The sequence below is a fragment of the Schistosoma haematobium genome, chromosome ZW, assembly GCF_000699445.3.
Source record: "Schistosoma haematobium chromosome ZW, whole genome shotgun sequence".
Lineage (NCBI taxonomy): Eukaryota > Metazoa > Platyhelminthes > Trematoda > Strigeidida > Schistosomatidae > Schistosoma > Schistosoma haematobium.
The window spans coordinates 47,070,849-47,095,996 of record NC_067195.1 but is presented as its reverse complement, the minus strand read 5'-3'; the positions used below and the strand labels follow the sequence as shown (position 1 = coordinate 47,095,996).

The following is a 25,148-nucleotide window of genomic DNA, read 5'->3' as shown; positions in this document are numbered from 1 at the left end:
ATTCTCATGATATTAAATAATTTCCTGTTTATTTGAATAGGATCACGTAATTATTGAGTATCTGTCAAAAAAACGAAACATATTGCTTGAAGATTTGAGAAAATGCTAAATACAAATTCTAAGGATGTTTTCCTCTCGACATTTCGTTGTATCACGTGTAGTCGAGTAAATCGATATTCACAAAAATAACAATGAATATTCCCACATTCTGATTACACTTCATGTGTATATTCAGTTGAGTATGGAAATTCGGAGCAAATCTCTTCCAACTCAATATTCTTTTGTTTGAATAAAAAATCATCGATTTACATACAAAACATGAAGGATCAGTCAATCACTTAATCAGTCAGTTGGTCAATCAATCGATATGAAGATAATCGCGAAAGCAATCTAGTTGTAGGTTGTCAACTGACCAATAACGATAGGTTATGACCATCAAACGCATCGTATTCAGTTCTATGAAATATACTACTAACAAGTAGTATGTTTCTACGAATGTTCCAGTACGTGTTTAATGATTCATGATTGTTTACGAGAACCGGTGGATATAGTAAGACTGAAATATCAACAAAATTCTCAGTGTCTACATATGTATCTAATGAAACCATTTTGTACATCAACTAATGAACTACCTACGCTTACGAGAATACTGGCATATGATAAGATAAAAGGCTCCATTATTACACTTTTCATTCTATAATTCAATCTTACAGCTCTGATGAAATCATATATTTATTAGTCCAAGGATCTAAGTCAAATGATGTCGCTGGGCTGCCATACTCATAGATTAGTCCCAATCACTTAATTGGAACCATACCTACGTTCGAATTATTGGTCATTAGTAATCCACAAATGAATCTGTATTACTACTTTTAAAATTTTGATCCAGCTGCTTCGACATTTGTCGTGTTAGGTAGTCGTTGAGTGTTGTGACAACAGTAATGTGTCCGAAGTCACTAGGATTCTTAACAGACCACACCAAATATTCATACACTTCTGTTCAGTATATATTACCAACACATCATTTCATTATTCATGAAGTGTTGTTGTTTCAATTGTGTTGACTAGTGTCCAAACTATATACAACTTACTATAATAAAACGTTTGCATAAACATTATTCCTTATCCTATATTAAACTTTCAAATTAAAACTTTAGCTGCATAACTTAGCCTAAAAATAAATCCGAAACTTGTTACGTCTTTAATTTTGTGAAATTTCTGTTCGTAAATGGCACTTACAGTTTTTTAAACTCTTCACTGTTTGTAATGGTTTTTCGCACGAATCGATGTGGTTAAACTAACTGCTTCTTTCTTATTGGAAAAGATATTATGGTGCTGTGTTATTTCCATGAACAAATGATTTCTTCTTACATTATTGCTGGTCGATCACGAATTCCAAATATAATACATTCATTTGTGTTCATCTACTTCTACCTGCCTGAAATTGTGTCGTTTCAGAAACTCTTAGTTAGCACATTGATTCCAATACTTCTAACTATAATAGGTGCTTAATACAGACATGTCAAATCCGCGCGATGTCTGGACAAGTATGTGACTGTCAAGCACATTACTTCAGTTAGAGGCTACACTGATAGTCAATACTGTTTATAACACCTTTCTAATAGAGAGTATCAGGGTCAGTCAAACCAGAAGTCAGGGATAGATGGGTTTGAAGATGTGCTTGAAAGGTTGTTGATGTGTCGAGCAAAACTATTGAGGTCGAAATCAGTGTTTACTACAATTGGTTGCTGGTGGTTTGAGCGCCAACGTTTATGTTGTAGTGATCTACTTTTATGAAGAGAAGGCGATTGGTATAACGGAAACATACGCGTACCGAATCTTAGGCGTATTTCATTCGCGTGACGATATGTTCCGTGCTTCAATTCAGAAACTCCTCTAATAAACTAAACCTCTCGAGGAGATCCCATCGGTGACCAATCGTGTGGTACACCACACAGTCACCCGCAGACCCTCAGTCACGGCAAAACCTCGCCGACTGACACCGGACAAGTTAGCTTCCGCTAGACGTGAGTCTGACAATTTACTAGCTACTGTTATTATTCGTCCTTCTCACAGTCCCTGGGCTTCACCTCTTCACAGGGTTTGCAAAACGTATGGGGTTAGTGGGAGACCGTGCGGCGACTGCCGAGCATTAAACGTAGTCACACGCTCTGATAGCTACCCCATCCCCCACATGCACGACATGATAGCATCACTCGAGGGCACGACTATTTTTTCTAAGATTGATCTAGTACGAGCATATCATCAGATCCCAGTCGCTCTTGAAGACATCAAGAAAATCGCTATCATGATTCCTTTTGGTCTGTTTGAGTTCCTACGTATGCAATTTGGATTGCCGAATGCTGCTCAACATTTTCAAAGGTTTATCGATAGCATAGTACAAGACTTAGATTTCATCCACGTCTATATTGATGATCTGCTAATCTCATCATCAAACGCAGACGAACATTATCAGCATCTAACACTCCTATTCCAGCGCCTTTCGGATATTGAAATGATAAAAGTCAACCCGGACATGTGTGAGTTGGGCAAATCGAAAATAAAATTCCTAGGTCACATTATTAATCAAGAGGGTATATTAACTTGTGAGGACAAAGTACGTGCAATAATGAAGTACACCGTACCGTCCGCATTCAAAGAACTGAAAGCAGTTCTCGGTTTAGTTAACTTCTACCTATGTTTGATCCCACACGCGACAGAACGGTTACGACCGTTAACCGGCCTACTTCGGGGTAACCCACGCAAATTGTGATTGAACAATGCCGCGCGTACTGCATTTTCAGAGATCAAAACAGCTCTGACTCAAGTCACACTCCTCGCGCATCCTGACCCATCAGCCACGCTGTGGTGTTTGAATGAACGAGTGATACCTTTGTACTTGTTGAGTGCTGGGTTTCGGATTCTAAGTGCAATACATTCGTTCGTGCTTGTCCAGTACTTCTTGATCCAGTTACGTTATTTCTGAGACTCTTAGTTCGTACTATAATTCAAATAATTCGAAACATTATACACGCTTAGTATAGCGGTAGATGAATCGAATTTTCCTATAGGAGCTGTTATGAAATAGAATGTCCCCGGTAGTTACCAACGTCTCGAATTTTTTTTCACGACGCCTCACTTCCACGGAGACGAGATATAGAGCCTTTGGTCGAGAAATGCTAGCAGCCCACTGTGCCATTAAACATTTCCGGCACACAGTTGAAGGTCGCTATTTCATCTTATTCACCGACCATAAGCCTTAAGCGGATGCGCTGCACGACAGGTATGACCGCTACTCACCACGGGAGTGCAGACATTTGGACCATAACTCTCAGTTCACGACAGACCTTCGTCATACTAAAGGCGAATCGAACTATGTTGCCGATGCCCCTTTACATTCCCAAGTGAATGCAGTTACTTTACCGTTGCTCGATCTCTCTGAAATGGCTGCCGCCCAAACAAGCGATCCCTCCTGTACAGAAGCACAACATCCTACATCCCTCCAGTGCCGAGAAGTACCCCTAGCTAGTAGCTCAGGTACCATCCTGTGCGATACTTCTACTGGTCTTCCCCAACCCATCGTACCCTCTGCTTACCGTCGTCTCGTTTTTGATGTTCCGCATGGACTGTATCATCCAGGTATCTCTGTCACGTTACGCCTCATCACAGTATGATACGTCTGGCCGTCCATGAATAAAGATGTTCGTATGTGGGTAAAGCTATGCTTATAATGTCAACAACCAACAGTGTACATGCATGTAGCTGCTTCCATTGGCACGTTCGCTACGCTTGATGCTTGCTTCGACCACATTCAAACAGATATTGTGTGACCATTGCCACTATCTTACGGGTACGATCACATACTCACGTGCATCGATCGCTTTACAAGATGGCCCGAAGCTATACCCTATACCCTATTACGGTGAAGACAATTACTCACCGTTGCATAGAACGATGAATAGCGCTGTACGGTTGTCCTTCAATTGTCACGGCCGACTGAGGACAGCACTTCGAGTTCGAATTGTTCTTCTCACTGACCCGGCTGCTTGGTACGGAACGCATTCACACTACCGTCTACCACCCAGCATCAAATGGTCTAGTTGAATGGTTTCGTCGCCAACTTAAAAGTGCTCTTCGAGCACACGAAAACGACAATTGGTACGAAACCTTACCGCTCGTCCTCTTAGGTATCAGAACAAGCATAAAGGCAGGTATCCAATGTTCCGCCGCTGAACTTGTATATGGCATGACATTGCGTCTGCCTGGGGAATTTTTCACACCACGGAGCAGCAATGATTTCGGTAAACCAGACTACGTCCATCGGCTTTCTGAGTTTATGCGAACACTCCTTCAGGTTTCAACTCGAATACAACATCGACAGGTTGCTCTACTTCGAGAGCTGTCTACCTGTTCACATGTTTTCATGCGAGTAGATTCGGTACGCGAACCTCTTCAAAAGCCCTACGAAGAACCTTTCACGTGATTTCTCGTCAAGAAAAGACCTTCAAGGTTGGTCGACATGGCCGCGTCGAGATTGTCAGCATTGATCGTCTCAAACCAGCACACGTCGATGACGGTGCCCTACCTGATAAGTTGAGACTCAATGCTAGACTCATCAAACCATCTAGCGGGATCTCTTCATCTACTTCAGATCCCACACTAGATACATCAGAGACCTTGTTCTCACGTCCAAGTCAACAGCGCGTGTCATCTGCACCATCTACGGGCGAGACTTCAGTCTCACGTGCAGATAAGCAGACCACGTCACCCTTGACTCCGGAAGAGATTGCAGGCTCACAAAGTACGAATGAGACTACCGTCTCACGTTCCGGTAGCTGAGTACGCCTATCCGTATGCTTTCGCGACTAAACGCCCAGTCAACGACGAATACGGTACAGGTTTCCTGAACCCACTCCGCCAGCCATCGTCCGTTTGGTACCGTCGACCTCAGTCAACCTTGGCGAAGGCTGGCCTGGTCACCAACGCCCTTTTTCAACTCACTCAGCCGATATTCTGGTTTCGAATCTGTTTGGCATGTGTTTTGTCACGAACTTGGTTGTTATGGTCGCTTCTGATTTCTTGGCTTAACGTGGTTCCGTAACTGTCAGCCATCATCAAAGTTCGAATCTTCTGTGCGGACATCAAGACAGTTCTACTGTGTGGAAATGAAACTACTAAGAAAGTCATCAAAAAGGTAAAGGTGTTTATAAACAACTGTCTACTCAACCTACTCATCGTCCGTTTACAAAATATCATCAGCAACAGCCTGCTGTAGAAAGAAACAAACCAGCCTCAAGCTGATGAGGAACTTGGGGAAAGACTCTGGAAGTGTGTAGTGGTCATGCATTAGCACCAGACCACGGGTGAGTACATCATGCTTCACTTTTCCTATAAACGCTAGCTAGATTAGATTAGTCACTTCTCGATATATCGATATTCTATCAAATTTATCTTCGAACTTCTTCGCTTCTAATTTTACTAGGTTGGAACGCCGAGATTATGAAAGTTGTTGCTGGTTAAGGTATTGTCAAACTCTGACTACTTGTGGCATCGTTATGTGGATAAGACAGATTGAGGAAATCAAACTGCATCACGAGACAAGTGCTAACTCGAGATCTTGAAGACAAGCGGGAAAGAGCAAGGCCGAAGAACACACTGCTACCGGAATTGGAAACAGACATGGAAAGGATTTCCCAGAAGGCGAGAGCTTTCTCTCTTCCGTCCAAAACTATTTAAACAATTTGAATTCACTTTTTTATTTTTAAGAATATAGGTCCTGTACTCCTGGTGCTGGAATACCTTATTCACAGTACTACGTGTTACATCAGCTTATTGCAAATATTATCAGATATTAGAGCGTGCGGGAAATCCGATAGTGTTAGTTTCAGGAGCTGAATTTAAGGTTTCAAGGTCAAGCGTTCCGAACATGGATCAGTGTGGAATTAGAAGACTTGTAGATGACTTAGTGACGTGCACAAAACGGGAAAGAAAAGTATGAATCAAAATAACACTTTTTTCAGTCTCAAGAATAATGTCTTCAGACTTTTGAATATTTTACAAGTCTCGACTAATCGGCGAATCATTAGCTCCTGTTCCGACAAAAAGTTCCAAAACAGTAACCTTCGAGTCGTTTCATGGAATTTCATAATCGAGGTGTGTAGATCAGTGCTTTTTATGGATTTTGTAGAGCGTAGTACAAGTTATGATAACTGAACTTCCATCTCCCAGCGGTCGCGGGAATGTGAATGAATCACGTTTAAATATGGAACTGACTCCATACTTAAAGATTTTGCAAATTATTGCTTTGCATGGATCCAAAGGTTAGATAGTATATATTCGAGCTAATATTTCCAGGAAATTACCCAATCAATTTAAATGATTTTGTGCTCTTCTTCCTTCAGATTGTTAAAGATAAGAGTGTTGCTTTCCTTCACCAAGGTCTTTTTAATACTTTGTGTGTGTTTCTGTCGGAAGCGCGTTTAAATACAATTATTTTAGACACGAAATATCGAAACAGTAGGTTCTTTAGGTTGAAATAATTGTTAAAGATCTTATATTTTGGTGTTGTGATCAACTGAACAGTTCAACGTCGCTACCGCCAGCTCGTTTATTGTGCTTTTTGGTTCGACACTACTCTGAAAGTCCTTCGCTGCCATTTCATCACATCTCAGGCACACTAATCAAGTTTATTAAAAAGTATTGTTTTTTAATAGTTTGTCAGTGTACAATTTTATATTTGAATTTTTTCAGTGTCTCTTGTTTTGGTTGACATGTCTTTACACGACCACATATTACATTTTTTGCCTCACTGTGTATGTGCGTATAAATTTCAGTCATTTCTTCCCACATTCTGTGCGTACATCTCTTCTGAAACTTAAGACAGTCGGGTGGTATAACTAAACTTTATTCAATAGATGTGAATTATGTACAAGTACTCGAACTTCACATTTGTTATCGGTTTCACCATCCTTTATTACTGAGTGAAAATATGTAGTTAAGAAGTCAGTTTCACGATCCAGTTTGAAATGTGTGTCAATAACACTGCAATGGGTGTTTATTAGTAATGTTTACAATTTCAATTCTGATCAACCTGAGGACTATTACACAAAAAACCTAACAGCCTTAAGAATCTTAATAGTATCATCTTTATGAACTAGAAATATGACTTTATTTTCAAAGGGTGACTGTGTTTTCTAATGGAGTAGAAATTGAGATCTGGATAATGTGTGAGTCTAGCAGTAGATATTTTAAATAAATGGCCTCCATATTATTTGTATTCAAAGGTTGACTATCCGTGTTTAAGATGAAACGAAAGCGTCTGTTAGGGTTTTCGAGGGAGGTTCAAGTCTCTCCATCAAGCAAGATTTGTACTTTATTACCGGATCTATTACTTGTCCAAGTAATTGAGAATTTCTTAGTTTTTAGTCAGTCACAACGTAAAACCTGGAACGTATGTCTATCAGCTCAGATCGCTATATCTCGTTGGTATAGAGAAGCGGAATTGTAAGGCCATATCCTAGAATATTAGAGGTCATATTATTGCCAGTGGTAATACGACAGATTAAGCATCGGAGATACGATTCGAGAAAATATAAATTAGTTATATAAGGACGAAAATGTTATGAGGAATTTGGAATCTCAGTATTTCGGGAAAGATAGAGAACCGATGCACCTGCACCATTTCAAACGATTTCGAGCCATGTCGTTAATAATCTCTAATCATTGGTTACAATAGTCACGCGTATCCCAACTAGGTGATCTTTACCGATTAACATGGGTCAGTCAAGTTGTCAGTGACTTCATGGATTGATGCCCTGTTTTGGTCTGACCACTCTTAGCTTTCTTCCAGTCGATTCCCACACCAGAGGACATCTCGTTGAGGTACGTTGTGGTTTTGCATACGTAGTACATGACCAACCACCGCAGTTGACGAATGTTTACCACCTCTTCAATCGATTTGTCATCCTGGCGCCATTCCTAATCCAGGCATCGCTTACTCCATGGACGGAAAATACGAGTAATACTTTGTAGATACCTATGATCGAATACCAGTATCGTAGTTCTTAGTTATAACTACGACGATAACATTTAAGTATGCAGCTGCTTCATGTACGCTAACTAATATTGCATACAATATGTTAGATATTATCATGTGCAACATATCGGGATATCCCTCTATGTATGTTGGTATTGAGCTATTCTGACTCGTCCACAATTTCTATATGGGAACAAGCATAGACAAAGTCTTTTTTAAAAAAAGATGTCATCATTCGCCTTCCTACTCGTTACAGTCAGTACCGTCCATTCAGACAATGGGTTTGATCACACCAGATTGCTGAGTGGTCTTATCGAAAACAGCGTATGGTACAGGTTGCCCTGGTGAAGGCTGAAGTTATATTTATCGTGTGTTAAATTGGCAGTGGCAATCGATTATTTACTCGTTTCATCACAGTGGTTGATTTTTTGTGAATAGTTGTTTTTGCAATATTTTCAGTTGAAAGCCTTTAAGTCATATGTTGAGGACTAGATTTTCCTAAGAGGTATATACATTACGAAATAGTCAGCTAGTTTTATTTATCCAACTCAACAGAAGCCGAAAGATATTTTGAGATAGTCCCCGCATATCAACAAATCACTTTTCATCACAATTTGCTTTGAAGATCTTAACATCTGTTTTGCTTCTACTTCATTGTAGCTGTGATTCACTGGTCGGTCAATCCAAAAACATATTCGTTACAAACCTTGGTTGGGTGTGTCATTTGCTCCGCTGGTTACTCAGTAATGTGTACACCAGCATATCTGATTGGCAAGAAGCAGTTTTGATTATAAATCAGACGATTCCTAGTTTTATAAACTTGGTATTCAACGAAAATCAAACCAGCTGTACATTTTCCATCAATCTCGGAATTTCCGACAAAACTAAAGAAATAGATCCTTCTCAACGTTATAACGTAAGTGACCAGAGGAATTACCCTGCTTGTCTTGCTTATTCTAAGATAGCTATTCCTACAGTAAAGTTTTAATACTTGTTAAACATCTGGTCATTTTCTGCTCATACACTATCAACCAAATGAGGTTGTGACAGAACGAATATTGTACATTCTGCCAAGACATGTTCTACGTTTAGGTGACTAGGGTACCAGTACAAAGTTATTCGGAATGATGTCTCGATTATTTAGATAGATTACTGCCAAGGAAATGTACGTTGTTTATTTATTATTTGTAGGTTTTGCAGTTTCATTCCGAAGCATGGACAAAAGAATCGACATGGGATTCACTTTCTCTAGCTTCATCTTTTACAACGATTTTGAATTCAGCACAACACCATAAATCTCTCAATATCACTGGAGGAAATACACTAAACTTTATCGAACAAACCAAGGTTTGTCATCCAGCACCAGCTCATTTGACATTTTCCTCCCAGTTTTTCCTGATAGAACAACTCCCAAAACTTTGCAGGGATACTCAATCATCAAATATCATTCATGAAAGCACTGATTTAAGCACTCAACAAGAACTATTTTGTCTTTGGCGCTGGATGTTCGTGTTTTGTTATTATAAACGTTCTTTTGGACAGATAACGACGTGTCAAGAAAACCACACAGGGTCTTCTGTTCTACACAAGTATTTGCTTCACGAATTCAATTCAATCACTTCTCGTCTAAGTTTTCAAAATGAAGACACTTGTTGGAAAACCGTCAGTGGTCTTAGGAACTTCTTTAGTCTATTTGCAGCAGTATTAGTTATGGAATATGACAAGAATTCGTCAAATTATGATAATAAGGTTTGTTTTCAAATATAGTTCAGCTTCCGTGTTAAACGTATGCAGTCTGAAATGGTTTTATATTTTCGTATAATTGCTCACATTCAGCATAATCATGTAAACATAACAGTTTCAGTTTCCACATTAAAAGCTTGCTTCAGTTGCCTTCCTGTTCAGCCTAATTTACAAACAAGTTATACTTTTTCCTAGTGGCGGTAATGTGTTGTAACTAGTAAAATATCTGGCTAATTCAAGTGTATTTTCTTAGTGGCTAATAATTATAAAAAAAGCTTCTTTTAGTATCATATACGTATTGTTGTTTGTTAGTTAAAAAAAGCTATCGAGCAGCCCATTTTCTTGTGAAAGTTGTATTACGGCTTTTTGGTATGATATTTTAGGGACTTCGCTGTTTGTGAACAATGTGGCTAAGTGTATGCATCTCTGTACCCAGATTTGTCTTTAAGTTGTAGTTACTAACCATTTTTAGCATATTAACGAGTTATTGATTGCTTCTTTATGAAATAGGTAACAGCTGCTTCCATTGCAATGCCGTTTCATTACATCCTTCGTTTCTGAGATTTTTGCAGTAGTTATAAGTTCGAAATACTAAACGCCTTAGAAATTAAAACTGGCAACATACTAACATGAGACAAAATATGTCTCAAATTAATGTTTCATCGAATTCATGAAGGAACAGCTTGTTTTTGTCATATATTTGTGAATTCACCAGTTGTGCTTACGCAGTTTTAACCATTTCTTCCGATATGTCCCTTCAAAAATCAAAAACGTAAAGCTGAAGCATAAGTGAAGTAGTATATTTGCGGTTAGTTTGTACTAAAATAGCATGTTTACTGAAAAGCAGGAAAATAATCTAATACTCTGAGTCACACACTATTTACTTGTCTTACCTCAACCACACGATTACTTAACATATTAAACATTCCGTTAGTTTTAAATTTTCTAAGAGCATGGATATATTATTTTAACGTAGGCCACTGGTAAATATCATCGTGATTTTTACGAAGATTGTACGACGCTATTTAGAAGAGATATAGACAATTTTGCAGAAATTTGTAAGATGTATAAATGTAAGTAGTTTTATGTGCCAAATTCCACCAATCATCTAAACGTATCGTACTGCGTTCGTATACTCGACTCTCCAAAAGGAAATATTCATGTACATAGTTTTAGCTTTGTTGTTTTTAATATTTTTTGATCAATCTAAACCGTTCAATACATCTTCTAAAGGTCTTATAACTATTTCTTAGAGAATAAGAGATTTTGTTGATATTGATAGTACACTAATACGCTATATATTAAACTTCGTTAGAGTGAGATTGCCAATAAACTCTTTGGAGAACAAATCGAACATGATACTCCGGAAAATCAGAGAGAACAAAAAAGAGCTCGCTTTGAAGTCGGTAATTCAGATCCTGGGACATTTGTGTCCAGTGGTCTCCTATGGGATAACCTTGTCAACCTTACCAATAACAATACGAAATTCGGTTGCTTATGGTAAGTACTGTCCGCTGATTGTGTACGTTATGTATACGTTAAGATGAGGATGTACTTGAATGATTAGACGTTTTCGTAAGGTCTTATATAATCAGCCGCAACCATACATGGAAAAAGAATTTGCAGAATACTATATCGTGAAAAGAATGTAGTTATTGTGGTTTTATTAAAATCTCACAAGTAACCGTATCTTTTACTTGAAGATAAAGGAGTAGTTACTTTGTGCTTAATCTAATTATGGTTTTGAATTTTTCGCACAAGCGTTTAATGATGCTTGACAGTAATGTATATCAACATTTAAAGAATGTAATAGTTTAATAAATTTTCAGTTTGAATACAAGTAGACTACATCTAAAGTCGTATTTCTTATCAAATGTGGCAGAATAATCATCATTGCTTACACTCATTTGCATGAATGACTAAATTCTTCGGGACTTATATTCCTAGCTAATTTATTCCTCTTAGTTAGGTGTATTTTTTGTTTATATCAACAACTCTTCTCCACTGAAGGATATTTAACTTGAAGTAACAATATATACTTTCTTGATCTTTAAGTTTTGTCATGAATGATTGGTTTACTCAGTTAACTATCCATCCAGTTGGAGTAAATAATCTCATCAATTTGATCATTTACCATCGTAATTTGGAAAGCATCTGAGTTTGTATCATGTGCATGTTTTGTCAATTTTCTTTCATGTAATTGATATTTAATTACTTCTGTGTTGTCCAAGTCTCAATATCCAAGACCGTTGATTTTAATGAAAATTCCTAGTTATAATCCACCACGTTTTGAGATACATTCTTCAGTGTTAATTGTTTCTTACATTTGAATAAAATCAAGAGTATATAAAGCACATCAGCTAACTAACGAGTAACGGCTTAAACCTTCATTTAGTTCACTTCGGTTTTGTGTGTCCGATATTTATTGTAATCTATTACACTTTCATAATCATAAACAATTGAAATATAATAAATCCAATTAATATAAATCTCGATGTATCTCACTTTATGGAATTTATCATCTAATTCTATTTTTCGTGCTCTCGTCGATTATTTTATGGAATTCATGTAAAATTTGGGAAATATTCTTTCGTACAACATAAGATTCACTAATTTTCTACCTCCAATTTTGTAACAACAATATATTTTCCTTAGGTAATATCTATATCCCACATTTTTTATTTTAGGTGGCTTATTATTGATTGGATTATCCGATTCATGTGGCAAAATACTTTGATCATACGTTCTGAAGGCAAAAAATATGAATTATATACTGATATTGAAGCTCTTCTTAAGATCATCTCAACTTCGGTAAAGGTTAACCGAATGTAAGTTTTTCGAAAATCATTTTTATCAGTGTTTAATTATCCTCGTTATTTGAAGACTCACTATGTAATTTACTTCATTAACCAAGAATAGGTTTTTTTACTCACTTTTAGCCAGGCTGTTTGTGTGAGGAGACTAATGATACTGCACAGCCTATGAAATCGAAGTGTATGGAGTGCAATTTTAGCCTGCTACTTACTAATTAAATGCTAACTGACTTAATCACTATGTCCGCAAACCATATTGGTTGATAATAGCATTTTTAAAAATTCTGGTTAGCTTGCTTTTGTTTTCAAGCATTGTTATCTCTTAATTAGGCAACTTCTCAACCTGTGGATTAATAAGACTGATGTAAGACTTCGTATTCATGTAAACAAAGACCACATATATCTGGTACTTTTCGTCGTAATCGGATATAAATATCAGTTTTCGAACAATACAACCAGTTAATGGTATTTGTAAGGCTTTTTTTGTTTCATTTAGTAGATATTTTGCTGACATTTAATAGATTATAATTCGGTGACATGTCTAATGTCTTACATATATAATAATGTGAGCTTTAAGTTGAATGGGTTTTCATTTTATTCTATCAAACCTTATATCCTTTCATTGACTGTTCAGTGGAAAGTTCATTTCCTGTACGTACTTTTTCAGCTATAATACTATGTAATCGTGAATGATGTCAAACATCAGAAATTCATACCGTAGAAAATCCTCTGTACTTGTTACTTATAAATAGTAATTACGAATTGTTTTCCAAGGGCATGTTAAATGGTATTTTGAGTAAATTGTTTATTCAGTTTTCTTATTAACTAGACTAACAGTTAATGTTTTCTTCAGTTTTAAATTATTCTGTAAGTATAAAAAACATGAAATATAAAAAGTATAGAGAATGGTAATCTTACTTATTCATACTGTTCAAATATTATGGTAAATCGAAAGGGTCTTTGATTTGTAAATAAACACCAGTCGTACTACTGTGGAGTATATTGTGTAAATGAGATTTTTTCAGTTCTCTATGTATCCACCTGAATTGTTATAAAGATTCCTTTGCATAGTTATTATTCCAGAAGTAACAAATATTTTTCAAAGATTGTGTTTATTTTTGTATTGTTCAGAGCATTAGCAAACGAATGTTTGGTTACCATGTTACATACACTTGTCGTTTTATTAAATTACGAATTATACCAAGGCTCAATTTCTCATGTTCCATTAGATAGTGTGTTATCAGCTTATAATGAAATATGGGAGTTTGCTGTTAGGTAAGTCCTTGTGAGATTAATATATATGGTCAGTATTACTCATGTAATTTGAGGAGAATAGTTCGGAAATATCTACTTCAATGAATTGGCTCCCTAATAAATTTAACAAAATAAAAACGACAGTATTGGCTGAACAATATGAATTCATTGTAATTCATGCTTCTTCTTCCGTTAATTAGTTAGGTTGATTAAAAATATTAGCTTGAAATTTTCAAGAAACGCCTTAACATCAGAAATCAGTTAAATTATTTTGAAATTAAGATTGTAGTAAATATTTCAAAATAAAGTCTTTAAAGGGTATTTTTTTATGAATAATTATACAGATAGTTCTAGGATATTGTCGTGTAGTATGGCAACAGATTTCTAAAGACTGTAAGAAGATGGAAAATTGAGTTGGAAGTATTGATTTCTTTAAAGACGAAAACTGTGCTCTTAACATTGTTCTTTCTTGTTACGGAAGGAGTCGAAAGTTAACCACAGATTATGATTATGCTTCTTGATTGCTACGACCTCTTCAGTTCTTAATAAGGTAGAGTCATGCTGTTTATTGATTATTTTGAATGGGTATACTGTTTTTACCTGGTGTTCCGAGTTCAACAAATGACATGCAATCGAACTATGATGACTGATTTCCTTTTATAGATGAAAGTTCTCAGGAATATCTTAGTTAGAACAGCTAGATCCCCGTTTTTGAAACTTCATATTTTAACCTGAAAAAAACTTATTAAATTTATATTTAGCGGAAGAGAAAGTACGAAATATAATGAATTAATCGTATCTTCCAAATATTATCGCTCTTGCTTTGCTGAAACATTTATAATCTCTGGAACTTAGCATTCTGGATAGCATTTTTTATCAACCGCTATTCATTTTACTTACTCAACTTCATCCGACTAACATAATAAAAATGTCTAAAGATACAAACTTTTTGTGCATCTGTATGTATGTCAGGCGATACTACTTGATTGATTAAACATGGTTAAAAAATCTAAGCAAATCACCCAATGTTCGGAAGTTGATTATTCAATTCATATTTTCTTATCGCACTAATATTGCAGTACGAGAATTTCTTATAAAATATCTGTATTAGAATAGTTTACTTATCTGAATTTTTTGAAAACCTTTTTACTCGAAATATTGATGTTAAAAATTAATTTTGAACACACCATTGACAAAATTTAAAGTATATGGTCACTAAGTGTTCTTTACATAGATTCTTAATTTTCATTATTCTATTTTTTACTAACTATACAATGATCAGTTCTAATTGTTTTGTATTTTTTATAGTTTATTTGAACAATGTTCTTTACAACGGAATCGTTTACAAGGTCATAAACGTGAAGGTTCTTTGTCGGGTTATCGGTTTCTAAATCATGATCGATTAGCATGTAATCTTCTGTCAGCTTTATTCTGTCTTCACAATTCTACCAGAAACAATCATTTTCAGTGTGTAAATGTATCTAACATTTGTTTGCGCATATTTACGTCGCTAATGAGATGTTTAGATTTAGACACTAGTCATTTGAACAATTCGCCATGGCGTGTTCGGCTGATTGTTTTAATTAGTACTTGCCAAAAATTACCGCGAAACTTAATTCCTTGTGATATTTTTTTAAGTGTTTCTACTATACCTAATGTTCTATTATTTAATCCGGGTATCCTTTTTCTATTATACAATTATACAAAAGTTTGGAACACTGATGATGATCTTGCTGAAAAGAACACGACAATTGTGCAGGTACCAACAGAAATGAGTATTTTACTCACCGGTATTCTATGGGCATATAAAATCTATTTAGTAGATGAATTTGCTCCTACTATTCATTCTTCTAACCCATGGTTTCATACAGGAAGTAATCTGAATCAACCATTATTTAGTAATCAAGATCATATTGAAGCTATTGACTTTATCAGAAAAAATATATCAGTTCACACTCGTCTGAATGCAAATTTATCACTCACAGATGAAAATATATTTAGTTTAGTTGTTTTCTTAGCTACAGAGTTATCATTTATTCGATACAAATTTTGTTTACTCAAAAAGAAATGTAAATATCTGGATGAGTTACCATCATGTTACGCAGTTATGTTAGAGCGAGTTTTGAAACAAATACTAGACAATTTAATATCTAGTAAGTATCAATGGTGTGATTCAGTAAAAAATGATATAACCAACTTTTCTGTTCAACTTAATACGGATGATTTTAATCAAAAATTTAAAAAGTTGGAAATGTTTGTTAAATCTTTAGAAATTCTATTGGAATTATTAACGTTTAGCATAGACTATATATCATGGATCTCATCATCACAATTAAATCAATTAATATTTTTCTCCACCAGTTATTTCAGTTTTTCAACATCTGAACAATTAATTTCTGAAAATACATTTCAACCATTAGCTGTTTCTAGTCAAGTGAAGAAAACTAATTTTGGTGATGAAGATTTCGAGGATACTGATTCTTCTGTTACCGTGGAAATAACAAATAATCAAGATAATTCAGAAGAAATTAACTCACGTAATAATTTGTATCAATCGGTAAAATTTCAAATCTTCAATTCATTATTTTTATTTAGTCTTCGATGTAAAAACATAAGCTTACTGAAACAAATTTATCAGTCATTGCACGAATCAATGTCTAAAATTGTTTTAAATGATCATGATTCTATTAAATGGTTATCTAAACTTACTAGAAACATATCTCAATCTATATATAAAACATTTTCTGATAAAAATTATGATCATAACTTAAACAGTGATTTTGTTGAAATGATTACTTACTTTATTAGTTCTATAGTAGATACTATTCGTGAAATTTTGAAATCTCTTCTAGCACGTTGCAGTCAATATTTGTGTATTAATTTAATTGTTAAATTAATTCGTTCACTCTGTATGCTGTCAAATAGTATGGTATATATATATGTACTCCAAAACCAAGCAAATTTAAATCTTGAAGAAATGGGTCATTGGAAATTGATCGGTCAACATATCGATCAACTAATTCGAACTGTTTGGTCTGTTGGTTCTAAATTCTCTGGGAAATCTTTACAAGGTTTCGAAGTCGCTACTGTAGATTGTCTTAACTTCTGGATAAATGTAAGTTGAACAGACAAACATATTAATGTAGCTCGTACATTACATCATAATCTACGAATCATCTTTATTTTGTTTTCTTCAATATAGAGTTCTAATCTTTAGAATTATGTAACTGCAGTTTCTACATGTAGAGCTAGTAAACAAAACCCTATTGGGTAGTAAAGTATCTACCTCTCATACTCATATTCAAAGCTGACAGGTTTAAAATCAAAGAAATCAAAATAATAGTGGTTTTACCGGTAGTGAAAATGTAGTTCAAAGAGGATTGGTGATATTCAAAGATGAAAACTATGGAATAGTAGTAAAAGTCAAGATATAGAGGAAGATGAATTTAAAAAAAGCAAATAATCGTCACTACAACTAATTTTGAGTTATGTTGAATAAGGTCTTCAATGATGTATTAAAATTATCTGTCGAACCACAACGAAAACATCTGTACCTCTGAAAGTGTCTCAGATTCACAGTTAATAATTTCATTGACTAGTGCCACACCTTGGCTTTATGACTCTTAGTATTGGAATATAAAATCCTATATTATTTTGAAATCAGTCTCACACTTCAGTTAAAAATTCCGAAAACGTTTTACTGATTAATCAATTAAAAAATAGAACTACATCATAAGCTGAAATCACTTGTATTTTCATAAACGTTGGATCATGTAATTCACATCTAAATGCGTATCATAATTTGCTTTTGCGTCCTAGTTGTTTGACCAAGTAGTAATCTATTTACTAAGACGAGTTACAGTTTTTATTAAGAACATAACATTGTTGTAAAAAGTACATAAATTTATGATGTGTTAGTCAGTTTTATAAACGGTCCACTTCTAAATCATGAAATTTCTATCATAGTAGATATTCATGGTTGGACAGCGAGAAATGAATTCGGCACTGCTTATCCGTGTGATTTCTGATTAGGCCACTCGGTTAAAACAAGTTTGAACTTTCGCTTATTTGGAAACATTGTGTACACTAGAAATTATCAAAAATATTCACCTGAATATTTAAGTAACTCGTTACAGAAAATGATGCCTACGAAATTTGATAAATAATTTACGGTATCCACAAGTCAGTAAATAGTCATCTTAATAGTCAGCCAATATCAAATGATCAGACTAGCAATTTGTTGATCCACCTTTTAAAGAATTCTGCATATTCATGGTTTTTTTATTCCAATCCAATTTCTTTAGCTTTATTCCGCAAACATTATTGATAAACAAAATAATCCAGAATATTGTCTAGTTCCAACAGTTCAACATATTGTACCTATTGCAACTTTTCAATTAGCGAAATTTCTCCAAAGGTAAATTCAGTCAGGTATTTTTTTTAGATATTTTGTAGTGAAAATTATTTAAAGATATTGATCAATACGGAAATATCTCTAACTGGAAGGGGTCGAGGACTGCATAGTGTTTAAAATATCCGTTTCCTATTCGCAATAAATCACAGTTCTGAGCCTTGTTCCACCTTTGTCAGTTTGGTTGGCCAGATTTAATCAATAGTCCTTACATAACAAACAGTTTGACTCAATGAGTTATTATTATTAAATGAAATAAATACTGACATGATAAAATACAAATGCGTGAAACTTTTATTACTTGTTTTTATTTCTGTTCCATGCAGATATGATTAGATATTTTGTTAATATTTATTTATTTAAATAACATTAATTTAGGGTAATAAATTCTTAAATATACAGGAAAGAACTGCTGATCTTATTGTAAACTGTAATATTTAGTTATTTTAAAATTTGCATTTTATTTTTAGTTTAAAACATGAATAATTTTTGTAGTGAAATTTAAAAGAGCAAAAAACTATTTAATATCAGATTTATGTTGTTACTTGTATTCCATGGATTAAAATAAATACGTTGGTAACTTGTTTTTTGAACCTATTCTAACTTCAAGCTTTTTTTGCACTTTACCTTAAGAAATGTATATGGTATGAAAGTGTAAACTTTAATAAAAAAAAGTAATTATAGGAACAGTAGATTTTTTCATTTTCAAAACTAAAGTAAAGGATGAAACGCGCATCCTGAATTCCACTGCTAGCCACCATCGATCTTTGCTTATAATGCTTGTAACTTAAGGTAATATCGATGCTATTCGCACAGGATGCACATATACCAATAAGAGATTGATCGAATGCAATTTTAAACATCAATGGGAAGATTCAAACAAACAAATGAATTTAAAGTAAAGGAGTTTAACTTTTCTTGATAATACTATATTCTCGAACAAAATCATCTACTCAATGCAGAAAATTTTCAACTCACTACTAACTTGGCCTGTGTATTTTGATGCAAACTTCATTGATTATAATAGAAACAATTTTGCTACTTCCTAGGTAAAATTACTAATGTAAAAATATTATAAATCTGTAAATCTCATAATTAAAAGTTAGTTGGGTAGATTGAAGCACCAATTCACTCAAGATATAAAATCCAGAATGTAATGTATTATTTTAAAATTCTTATTGACTATATGATAGCAATAATATTATGGTGTTTTCAAATAATTTAGCCTAATTGTGAAATCGGACAATTTTTCCTGGTGTCAAATCAATCAATGTGCTGTTCTACAGCTTTGTCAAACTTTACTCCAATTGCTCTCATCTACAAAGTTCAATTTCATATCATTAAAAACAGAAACTGATACAACATATCCGTCTGTCAATTTGAATTCCACAGTTTATATATATTCATTAATCTTGAAACTCTTAACTGTCCTGTCTACTCATACTTGTACTATTAACGGAAATCAGTGTCCTTCATCATCATCGGATAGAATTCTATCTATGCTATATCCTGAATTAGAATGTCTAACTGTATGTTGTACTCAAATGACTATAATCTACAATAAAGAGGAAGTGAACGGTTGCTGTCAGATAAACGAGGTAACTTCTGTGTCTTATTTTAACTTTTTTTATTTTAGTATTGAAGGATTTGTGGAGGTTATAGGATTTTTGTAGTTTAAATTACTAATTCATTTTAGATAGGTCACCACTGAAAATCAGGCTGCTCTGAACGACTATTTCGTCTTAGTATGTGACTACCCAGCAATGCGCATCTACGACCCTGCCACAAGGAGTCAAGTCCAAGACTATTGGCTTAATAAGTTCGTCATTCACGTGCGAGACCGAAGGTCCTGGGTCCGCCCTCTTTGGCATGGTTGTGGATGTACGTTGCTAGAGTGTACCATACTAAAAAGAAACGACTATCCACTGTTTCCATGTCTTCAATGATGTTCTAGCTAAGATCAGTTCGTGATCAACCTTTAGAAAACAAGGTAAAAATCGTTACCTTAGTTACATTCCGTTAATAGTAGGGTCTATATTTTGGTTACTTATTCACAAAAAATGGGTAACTTTGTCTATTAACGCTCTTTTTTGACAATTATAGCTCATTATTGAAATTTTGGCTGGAAATGATATAACTTATTTCCGTCAACATATCCGACCTATTTTATTACCATTAGTACTTAGACGTTGGTTGAATAACTTCAGTGTTAGTGGATCCAGGCTAGTGGAATTCTTACCAATCTTCCCTTGGAGATGCTGGGGAATAACCGATTTCCAGGAGGCTCAAAAGCAAGTAGTCTTTTCAACTTTTATTCATGTTTATATGCTAATTATAATGCCTTGACAGCCAGATGATAAAACTCTCATATGTTTGTCCATTTTGACAACAGCATTCAAGTTCTGTATTATGCATGAATTTATTTATGTATGAAGTATCACGAAAAACACTCAAATTTATAACTTGTTTGTGAAAACCTACCAAATATACACCAACTGCTTTTACAGTGATGTATGTTATCACTAATCGATAAAATTTGGCTTCTGAATTTCACCACATCAGTCATATAAATTATGAAGTTCCTTACGTGTTAGAACATTTGTTTCTCTTCTCTTCTAAGCTTTGTTTTTCTTTATTATAAACGTTTTTTACAACGAATATTTTCACATGTATCGTATAGTAATCGAACCTTTAATGGACGCTTATTTCCTTCGTTGAATCTCGCTTTCCCAGTATATTATCGCTGACAGATAATGCGTTATTAGTTTATTTCGGTTTTTAAATGGAATTTGAGAAAACCCGGTAAACCTTCAGTTTAAATTTAGAGTACACTTTGATCTTGAATGGATCTATATATTATCTGACAACCTAGATCCTCATTGTGAAAAGCATGAAATGTATATACATTTTGTAACATAAGTGGCGTAATTAATTTAAGGGATGATATTCAGTTATAAACATCAGTCAAGTGGACATGCACTTTATACTGATAAAGTAGGTTTTAGTGTAGAATAAAATTTCGGATACACCAAGCGGAACACTGGTGCAGTCTTAAGTTTCATTTCACATCAACAGACACTAGATCTGTTTTGGTGAAAAAGGTGAGCTACTCTCACAGATTCGAACTCCTCCTCACCTATTTTGGTCTGGACAGCCGGATATTATCATAAGGCTTCACAGTTTAAGTGTGACTCGAAACTAAATACACGAATGCTTACCTGGTAATTATTTACTAATGGTAATAGTAATACTAATAATAATAAAACAGTAATTTTGATAGTAAAGGTTAACAAGTATATTGCAGGAAATTCTAAAATTTAATTGGTTTCCATCCAAAATTATTGAAAGTCGACTACTATCATTGTCATGAAGTAAAAGCATAATCTTTACATTCAGTGTTTTCTTGTTACGAATATTAGTGTTGACATCACAGCTTTTGAAAATGTACACTATACAGTAAAACAAAATGATGTTTAGTGACGTTCTACTAATCAGGAATTGTTGAATTATTTTCTGATAATCTAATCAACTTTCATCCTTTTATTCAGTTATTTATGTTTCATTGATTAAAAAGTTATCAAAATTGTTACAATAATTGAGAGGTTAGCAATTTTATCACTGATCGCATGTTTTGCTTCAATACCTGTATATTTGTTTAATGATAAACTTTTATCTTATCGATTGGTTTTCGTTAATATGTTTGACTCATACATATTTTCTAGGGAAATTTGTCCAGTTTTTGGGAAATTGGCTTTGACTGATTTCTATGAACCTACTATCGGATTGCAGGATATCAAGATGATTAGCTCTCTTTTTACTGATCATGTTCCCGAACTAGTGGGTGCTGTTCTTGTCCATTCAATTATGCAAAATATGGATGATAACAGTAGACTTCCACAATGGCATATAATCACAGAATTGTGTGGCGGATCTAAGGTTAGTTATAAATATTGGGTAAATATATTTTTATTGCTTCTGTATAGATTGACTGCAGCTAACAGGGGGATCCATGAAAGGCGTTCCGTTCTTCTCGAAACTTGTCGGCTGAACGTTCATGCATTCCAGTGTTGACGTTCACACCTGGACCCGAACCTAACACCTTTCGCTTCAAGCGCCCAACATGTTATTTAGTGAGATATTGAGGCCAGATAGCCATTGACTTATTAAATGGATTTCATATTCATAACATTATTAGAAAGGGTTTAAATTATCTTATCTATTCTTTATGACTTGCAATAAAATGACTTTATTGAAGCAGTCTGCTCAAGATGCACATATACTAACCAAAACTTCAAAGTTCAGTCAACAATATTAATAATGGGATAATTCGGCCCCCTACTAACGATATATTTCCTTCATGTTTATGACCTTGTTAATTTTTTACTTGTGACAGTTACCTTCTGTTCTCCTATAGTCTTCAGCTGTCGTTTGTAACTATATCGTAATATCTAATAGCTATAGTTAAATCATCACAGTTCACAATAAGCTTCGAAACACAACTTATCTTTAATACAACTTTTGATTTTTTAACATGGTTTAAACGTGATATCACTAAATATTTGACTGAAAAATAGTTTCCTTTACCTAAAGATTTTCCGAGGACGTTTAAATGGTTTTTAAAGCGCTTATGTTGATATGGAGTTATCGTTTTCTAAGCCAGGGTAAAGTTTAGTATCGCTAAGACGTTTATCGTAAGTAGATCTCATGACTAACTGGGACTTTCCTGTCACTTATACATGATAATCAGAATTCGATTGTCACTGTTTAAATTGTTTCATATTTTATGAATGTACCTCTTGGAAGTTATTTATAAAGTTTTTAGAAAATCACTTAGACCGACTACGAATTATGATTATGGTCAACTAATAAAAATGACTATTTGTAATGATTATGAATGCTGATTATGACTGACTAGCAGAATGAAAGTTTCCGGAGAGTCGTTTAGATTACGAATAGCGTATGAGATTTGACGATTAGCAAACTGTAATTCCTAAAATATTCGTTATAAAAGCGTAAAATAATTTATTTCCGTCCGTTTTTCATTCATAATTAACAAATTATTTATAGAAGAACTGAAGGGTATTGAGAAGGTACTTCGTTTAGGAATGCAATTCTGTCTGAAACTTAAATTAATCGTAAATAAATTTTTGACAATCATAACCTAGAGCCTAGCACAAATATGCGTTTGTCCAAGTTTACGTACCACTATCGCACAACGAAATGAAATTAACAAGATGGATAGCGAAGGTGTCAAAATAATTCACGTAATAATGATAATGAAGAAGATTAAACACCTGGAGTTAGGGTTCGAGAAGAAAAAAAAAGAAAGGTAGGTGTGAACAAATGATATAATTCGAGATCTAGCGGAATACAGGGAGTGAATGTATCTGTGCCATCGTGAGCGATACTAAGACACTTCATACAACGTTTCTAACTTCTGATTGCGTATACAACAAACAGGTAGCTCGCATTTACCAACATAGACTGAACCTACAGTCAATGAATTTATGAACTGGTGCTATTTCTTTGTCTAGCATAAACAAATTCTTCATGTCCTACAACTGTGTTTACAAGTTTACATAGGCTTGTGAAATCAAATGCATGGGAAGAATTGGAAGAACAGCTTTTCATTTAGTGTATTTAGGAATTTATAGTTTTTTTCTCATGTCATCATTTATTATATGATATACACTAGGAAAATAATATTTATTGGATCTGGGTAGTAATGTATTTAAAACTAAGCTGACTGCAGAAAATGGTTGTCTGGCACTAATTGAAGTTTGTAAAGATAGTTCATGGACCTTGTTAGAGTTATTGGTACCTCTGTTCTCCCTCAGTAATCTAAAATTTCATTCTGGTACTTTTAAACTGAAAATCAGGAACCCAGTATTTCAATTATAATGGTCTCTTTAAGCAATCATCTAGCTCATTTTAGAAGCTGATTAGAATCAGAGCCGTGACATGATTTGTAACCAGATGGAAAGTAATGCAAACTATTTTGAGACTATCCCAGTTCAATAAATTGAAATGAACTTTGTTCTAATTACATGCGATTGATTGCACCATTTAATGCTGTTTTGCAGATTTTCATCCATTCACCAACATAGTTAATAAGGAACTCAGACTCATCTTTATTCTAATTTGTATTTGTATGTGTTAAAGCTTATTTTTTGAAAACAATAATTTTGATTGAAATTTTTCAGCTGATGTGTAGTTGTTTTCTACAAACTTTACCCAACTGCTTACATTTAGCTTACTCATACAACTTTGTTAAAAGCAACAAATGTATGTAAACTAATTCATTGTTTGCTTGAATTACGCGTACTTTATGATATGCCAAACAAATCTACTGGTTCTTCACAATCTCTTACAAGTCATCACTATCTTGGATCATTTCTTATTAATTGCTTAGCCAAATTATACATTAATTTAAATTATGATCAATCGGCATCTACTAATCAGATTTCAGATACAAAACAACATCATTTACAGTATGCCTATGATCTGATTAGTTCATGTCATATTAATTCAGTAAGTTATTTTTACGACAATGATCTATTAGTAATCTAACTTAATAACCAATTAAAGTTCATGTAACCGACTTTAAACCATAATATTTTCTTTCATAAAGACTACTAATGCTTGTCAATCATCCAGAAAAAAGGTCGAATTTATGACGTAGCGATTGAAATTCGAATTCCTCGTTCAATAAGCCATTTCATTCTACAACTTTCTTCCTCTGTTGTACAGACAATATCTCAGGATGCTGGTCGGATAAGTCCTTAATTTCCGCAAGACTTTTCTACTTGATTTGGTTACAACAAATAGTAACTTGACAAATGCTCTAATGTTTCTGGTTTCTTGCGTTTGTCAGAAATAGGGTGGAGTAGCA

General features: G+C 34.3%; 1 protein-coding gene across 1 annotated transcript in view; it reads left to right on the top strand.

Moving 5' to 3' along the window:
• Window positions 1–6,202: 6,202 nt before the first annotated feature.
• Window positions 6,203–25,148, top strand: part of MS3_00010403 (uncharacterized protein) — a gene marked incomplete at both ends in the record, with an annotated part of 62,102 nt that continues 43,156 nt past the window's right edge. Inside the window, 14 exons of the mRNA XM_051218770.1 lie at window positions 6,203–6,320; window positions 6,355–6,516; window positions 6,549–6,696; window positions 8,696–8,951; window positions 9,227–9,784; window positions 11,094–11,278; window positions 12,466–12,606; window positions 13,723–13,866; window positions 15,154–16,960; window positions 18,150–18,262; window positions 19,482–19,854; window positions 20,360–20,547; window positions 21,979–22,192; window positions 24,509–24,787. Of these exons, the coding sequence (XP_051071641.1) occupies window positions 6,203–6,320; window positions 6,355–6,516; window positions 6,549–6,696; window positions 8,696–8,951; window positions 9,227–9,784; window positions 11,094–11,278; window positions 12,466–12,606; window positions 13,723–13,866; window positions 15,154–16,960; window positions 18,150–18,262; window positions 19,482–19,854; window positions 20,360–20,547; window positions 21,979–22,192; window positions 24,509–24,787 (4,686 nt within the window). The remainder of the gene's footprint in view (window positions 6,321–6,354; window positions 6,517–6,548; window positions 6,697–8,695; window positions 8,952–9,226; window positions 9,785–11,093; window positions 11,279–12,465; window positions 12,607–13,722; window positions 13,867–15,153; window positions 16,961–18,149; window positions 18,263–19,481; window positions 19,855–20,359; window positions 20,548–21,978; window positions 22,193–24,508; window positions 24,788–25,148) is intronic.